Source organism: Entelurus aequoreus, linkage group LG12 (assembly GCF_033978785.1).
Source record: "Entelurus aequoreus isolate RoL-2023_Sb linkage group LG12, RoL_Eaeq_v1.1, whole genome shotgun sequence".
Lineage (NCBI taxonomy): Eukaryota > Metazoa > Chordata > Actinopteri > Syngnathiformes > Syngnathidae > Entelurus > Entelurus aequoreus.
The window spans coordinates 4,864,182-4,870,783 of NC_084742.1; the positions used below are offsets into that span (position 1 = coordinate 4,864,182).

Here is a 6,602-nt window from a genome sequence, read left to right on the forward strand (position 1 = left end):
ACTGTACAATATATCTACCACAAAAGATACAATATATACACATGATAGCAGTATTTAGCATTTAAAAAATAATTAGTGAAGTAGATAGTAATAACCACTGCTGAAGCACGAGCTGGCCCTTTTGTCCTGCATGAGAATTTTTTTTTTTTCCTGGAGCCCAATTTTATAATGTTTTTAACAAAAATTACTCTCATTGTCAATAATTATTCCCCAAATATGTTTTGATATATGATTAATTTTTTTTGATATCTGATTTATTTAAGTTCTTGTGAGAATTCTTCTCCAGTCTGCTCAGGTGCTTTCACCGCGGGGCTCATGCGGCCATGCCCACTTTTCTTCCCTTCCAATGCAGCGCTTCCATTTTTTGCCGGGAAAATCAGTTTTTGTCCATCTTTCCTGTCATCTTGCCGGTTCCGTTTTGGGTTTTTTCGCTACTGCAGTGACCGAGTCACTCAACAATCCACCGTCCGCAACATTTGCTGTGTGGGCTCATCAAAGGGCGAGTTGTATGATCCACGATTTAGTCAAAAACTGCGACAGACTATTGTTTGAAAGGGGAAAGAATGAGCGATGCTCTGCTTTTGAACCAAGTGGTATGTGTCATACACTGTATGTTCACGTGTACATGTGATTATGCCTACACGTTTGTACAACCAATGCTCATATGTGCGTATGATTAGGTCTACATATCTGTACAACAAATGCTCAATAAAAAAATAAATAAAAAAAGCGACAAAGATGGATTGACATAAAGACGACAGAAAAGATATCTCTGCCAAAAATCCAAATTTTGTGTAAATATCTTGACAAATAGTAGAGATGTCCGATAATATCGGTCTGCCGATATTATCGGCCGATAAATGCGTTAAAATGTAATATCGGAAATTATCGGTATCGTTTTTTGTGTGTTTTTTTTTATTAAATCCACATAAAAAACACAAGATACACTTACAATTAGTGCACCAACCCAAAAAACCTCCCTCCCCCATTTACACTCATTCACACAAAAGGGTTGTTTCTTTCTGTTATTAATATTCTGGTTCCTACATTATATATCAATATATATCAATACAGTCTGCAAGGGATACAGTCCGTAAGCACACATGATTGTGCGTGCTGCTGGTCCACTACTAATACTAACCTTTAACAGTTAATTTTACAAATTTTCATTAATTACTAGTTTCTATGTAACTGTTTTTATATTGTTTTACTTTCTTTTTTATTCAAGAAAATGTTTTTAATTTATTTATCTTATTTTATTTGATTCATTTTTTTAAAAAGTACCTTATCTTCACCATACCTGGTTGTCCAGATTAGGCATAATAATGTGTTAATTCCACGACTGTATATATCGGTTGATATCGGTATCGGTTGATATCGGTATCGGTAATTAAAGAGTTGGACAATATCGGCATATCGGATATCGGCAAAAAGCCATTATCGGACATCCCTAACAAATAGGATACTTATTAAATAAGTAAAGAAGAGCAGGCATCAGCCCACACATTCTCATACTTTCTGTAACATCCAGGAAGAAATGTCAGCCAGCTTGAAAAATGTCTCAACTCTAATCTACGTTAAGCAGCCCAGAATTGTTTTAATTTAAATGTTTGCAATTTGTCAGGGTTCTTCTCGAGGAAACCTTACAATGTATTAGATACATAAACTGCTATTAAATTGTATACAATGTAGTTATTGGTGAGTCCCTTATTTTTTACCAATTTTCCCAGGAGATCTGCCATATTTTGAGATGCAAATGTTAAAGTCCATCTCACTCGCAGCATTAGACACAAGTAAAAAAATAAAATAAAAAGACACACGTAATAAAGGTGTTTGTGAAATCCCCTAATGTTTTTTAGTGCTAAGTTAACCACAACATTAGCAGGGCATAATTAATTATGTTGCTCCTGGTCCTACATTTCCTAAAAAAAATATATTAAAAAAACAACTTAAAGCCTTGTCCAGCTGTTTACTAACATACTGTACTGTTCATGTATAAATAACCTTTACTGCAAATGAATATCGGCTCCAAATATCAATTATCGGCCTCCTTGACTCTTAATTAGGTGTGCACAAAAAATCGATTCAAATTTGAATTGCTACTCTTAATCATCCCGATTCTAAATCTATTCATGACTTTCAAAAATCGATTAAAAAAACAAAACATAAAAATGAAAAAAGAACAATTTAAATACTATTTTTTTTACAAGAATCTTTAAAAAAATATGTTTTTAGGCAATCTCCATTCAACTAGAAGGAGCTTTTCTAACCTACAACCTTTCAAAAAAGGGTCATTAGAATAATACACAAAGTGTGCTACTATGAACATACCAATCCATTATTTATAAGTTCTAATGTGTTAAAATTTTCAGATATTGTGTTTTTAAAAACAATGGAAATTATGTTTCGAGTAAAGAACAACAGCCTTCCAGCTTGTATTCTTAGGTTATTTCAATTAAGAGGAGAAAACTATAATTTACGGGGGAAATTGGTTTTCGAAATATGTAAAGCAAGAACGAATACAAAATACAAATGTATTTCAGTTTTAGGAGTTAAATGGTGGAACAAGCTCAGTGATGAGTTGAAGACATGTACTTCTTTGTTAAGGTTTAAGAAAACATTGAAAGGTGAAATAATTGAAAATTATATTCATGTATAAATAACCTTTACTGCTAATGAATATCGGCTCCAAATATCAATTATCGGCCTCCTTGACTCTTAATTAGGTGTGCACAAAAAATCGATTCAAATCAGAATTGCTACTCTTATTCATCCCGATTCTAAATCTATTCATGACTTTCAAAAATCGATTAAAAAAACAAAACATAAAAATGAAAAAAGAACAATTTAATTACTATTTTTTTTATAAGAATCTTTAAAAAAATATGTTTTTAGGCCATCTCCATTCAACTAGAAGGAGCTTTTCTAACCTACAACCTTTTTTGAAAAAATGTCATTATAATTATTTTACCAAATCATAGATTGCGAGAATCAGTTTGAATCGAGAATCGTGCTGAATCAAGTTGCCACCCAAGAAATCTGCATCGGGTCGATTTGTTAGGTGCCCAAAGATTCACACCCCTTAGTCGTATCGGCCTTGAAAAAAACATATCGGTCAATCTATAAATAAAAAAAAGTGTCCTATAAATCCAGCAGAGTTTACCAGATAATTCACTCAATATTTTCCAGCAGCAAGGTGCTTTGAGAAATTTTGTGACTGCATTTTCTAACCCCAACTTCCTCAAATAGCGGGGAATTACTGTACTGTAATAAAAATGATGTGCTCAGTTTTGTAAGATACTGTATAATTAACGCCTCAGTAGTTACACGTGTATGTTTGATATTGGTTTATTGTCATATCCCCTATTACAGGCGACTTCGGAGGTGGGCAGTGCCGGCTTATATTTGGAAGACTACTTTGAGGAGCAGCTGAGGCTTGTGTATTCCGACAAGATTTTCCCTGGTGGAAGAGAAGAGGACATGATCCCACCGCTAGAGGATGAAATCGACGAGGAAGATGAGCAGGAGCCAATGGAGTTAGGCGCGCCCCACCCGGAGGACTCAAACGCGACCAGTCCCCCTGAGAATACAACCCCCACTGCGGAGGAGAGCAAGGCTCCTCCTGAGGAAGCAGAATTGGAGACGTTAAAAACCAAGGAGCAGGCGACTGATATGAGCGAAATAAGGACGGGCACGGCGGGACACAAACCACCTGCAGAGAATGTCAAGCAGGAGAAGGAAATGCCTTCTGAAGAAGCCGAAGGCAGCTCAGGACAGGAAGCCAGCCCGGAGAGCACAGAGGAACATTTACCAGAAGAATCAGTTAAAGGCCAGGAAAGCACCGAGAAACCTTTACCAGAAGAATCTGTTGTACACCAGGAGAGCACAGAGGAACATTTACTAGAAAAATCAGTTAAAGGCCAGGAGAGCATGGATGAAAATTTCCTAGAAGAATCAGTTAAAGGCCAGGAGAGCATGGATGAAAATTTCCTAGAAGAATCAGTTAAAGGCCAGGAGAGCATGGAGGAAAGTTTACTAGAAGAATCAGTTAAAGGCCAGGAGAGCATGGATGAAAATTTACTAGTAGAATCAGTTAAAGGCCAGGAGAGCATGGAGGAAAGTTTACTAGAAGAATCAGTTAAAGGCCAGGAGAGCATGGAGGAACGTTTACTAGAAGAATCAGTTAAAGGCCAGGAGAGCATGGAGGAAAGTTTACTAGAAGAATCAGTTAAAGGCCAGGAGAGCATGGAGGAAAACTTACTAGAAGAATTAGTTAAAGGCCAGGAGAGCATGGAGGAAAATTTACTAGAAGAATTAGTTAAAAGCCAGGAGAGCATGGAGGAAAATTTACTAGAAGAATTAGTTAAAAGCCAGGAGAGCACAAAGGAAAATTTACCAGAAGAATCAGTTATAGGCCAGGAAAGCAAAGAAGAAAATTCACCAGAAGAATTAGTTGAACATCAGGAAAGCACAGAAGAAAATGTACGAGAAGAATCAGTTAAAGGCCAGGAGAGCAAAAAGGGAAATTCACCAGAAGAATCAGTTGAACATCAGGAAAGCACAGAGGAAAAATTACCAGAAGAATTAGTTAAAGGCCAGGAGAGCACAGAGGGAAATTTACCAGAAGAATTAGTTAAATGCCAGGAGAGCACAGAGGGAAATTTACCCGAAGAAACGGATTGCACCAGAGAAGAGGCAGTGTAGAAAAAGACAGTCTTCCACTTAATAGGAAACTAGTGAATGCGTTATTTAACACTCATCCTTGCTGGAGATGCACATCGGAGCAATTGAGATTTTTACAGGGTGGACACTTTTAATATTTTACTATAAAGGATGACACAATACACTAAGACATGACGGTACCTCCCTTAACAGTATATTGTATTTCCACAAACCACAACTACGGTATATATTCCTTCATCGTGCATGATAATTCCTTTTCTTCTGTTTCATGCACATATCCTCTGGACTTTATTGTTTTGATGCAATGGAACTGTGATTGTGTGCAAGGAGACACTGAATGCATCGTGTACAGAACACAAGCAATCCCCTTTTCCAAGAAAAACAAGTCTTATCTTTTTTTTGTTTTGTTCCTGTTTTAATTATTCAGGGGAACATTTCTCTGTAGGCGTCTTCATTATCAGCTACTGATAATTCCGAGACGTGACGATCAGTCTTGTTCATTTCAATGTCCTTGTACTACATGATGTAAGGCAACGGGAAATAATCTGTATTTTTTTAAAAACATCATTTGAATAATGATTTCTGATAAATTCATTAACTTATTTGGTTTTCTGTGAGGGGATGCCCCTTAATGATGGTGTATTTAATGCAATTTATATATCTATAAAAAAGTAGTGATGGCAAAACAGACCATTTGAATGTTTTATTGGAAACAAAAATGATATGAAATACCCAAGAAAATTAATGGAATGATTTACGTTTACGGTTTTTTTTTAAATAATGTTTTAAACGTGTCAAAAACGGAACTCCTAAAAAAAACAAAAAAAAGGTGATGACATCACGTTCCACCCCCCTTCCCAAGACCAGCAGGCAGGCGGGTCTTGTCCTTCCTTGCGGAGCTCTGTGGAGTAGACACACAGCCGAATACGTCCGTGGAACAACTCCCTGCGTCATGTCACCGTGGATTCTATTTGTATTTAACATTTGCGCCGTGCTGCATGTCAACGGTAGGACCGCATTCCTTGTTTATAACAACTCGCTTCAGGTGTGTGTGCATTTTTCTCCAACTTTGAATGCTTCCATTCCTTTCTCCAGCCTTTCTAGCGACCACCCCGTCCACCAATGCACAGATGCTCTACAGGTGCTGCGAGAATGGCAAGCAAAAAGCCCTGAGCATACAAATCTGCACAGACCTCCCTCACATCGCCAACTCCCACATGTGCAGGTAAGCGAGGCAACACCTGGTTTCTATGCATCAACCTTTGTCCCCTGGAGGCTTGCGGCCCCAGCAGCCAAAGAGCGCTCACCCACTGTTTTCATTGCTTTTGAGCACCCTTTTCTTGTATTATCTGCACAATGGAAAAAGTTATTGATACAGTAGATGCATAATTCCAATGTACAGAATTAATGTATGAAATACACCCAACCCTTAACTGTCACTCTTGAGTAGTAAGTGCAACATTTGTTAAGTGGCCCCCTGGAGCCCTTAAATGCCCCCCTTTGCTGTAAAAACACCTGGTCCACACATGGGGGTCAGAAATAAACCTTTAAAGAATGTTGCAATTTGTTAACCCATCACCAGCATTCACCAATATAGAATTAAAGCCGTGGCATTGCCTAAAATAATGGTGTCCAAAGTGCGGCCCGGGGGGCCAATTTCGGCCCGCAACTCGTCCTTTATCGACTCTCGGCTGATCATAAAGATGAACTTAATTCATTATTATCTAGATCAGGGGTCACCAACCTTTTTGAAACCAAGAGCTACTTCTTGGGTACTGATTAATGCGAAGGGCTACCTGTTTGATACACACTTAAATAAATTGCCAGAAATAGCCAATTTACTCAATTTACCTTTAACTCTATGTTATTATTAATAATTAATGATATTTACACTTAATTGAACGGTTTAAAAGAGGAGA

At 37.4% G+C, this 6,602-nt stretch overlaps 1 protein-coding gene across 1 annotated transcript in view; it reads left to right on the forward strand.

Annotated features, from left to right (window-relative positions):
* Positions 1 to 4,709: 4,709 nt before the first annotated feature.
* Positions 4,710 to 6,602, forward strand: part of LOC133662561 (fibulin-1-like) — a 24,018-nt gene continuing 22,125 nt past the window's right edge. The window contains exons 1-2 of the mRNA XM_062066676.1: positions 4,710 to 5,690; positions 5,779 to 5,908. Coding sequence (XP_061922660.1) covers positions 5,516 to 5,690; positions 5,779 to 5,908 — 305 coding nt within the window. The 5' untranslated portion in view covers positions 4,710 to 5,515. The remainder of the gene's footprint in view (positions 5,691 to 5,778; positions 5,909 to 6,602) is intronic.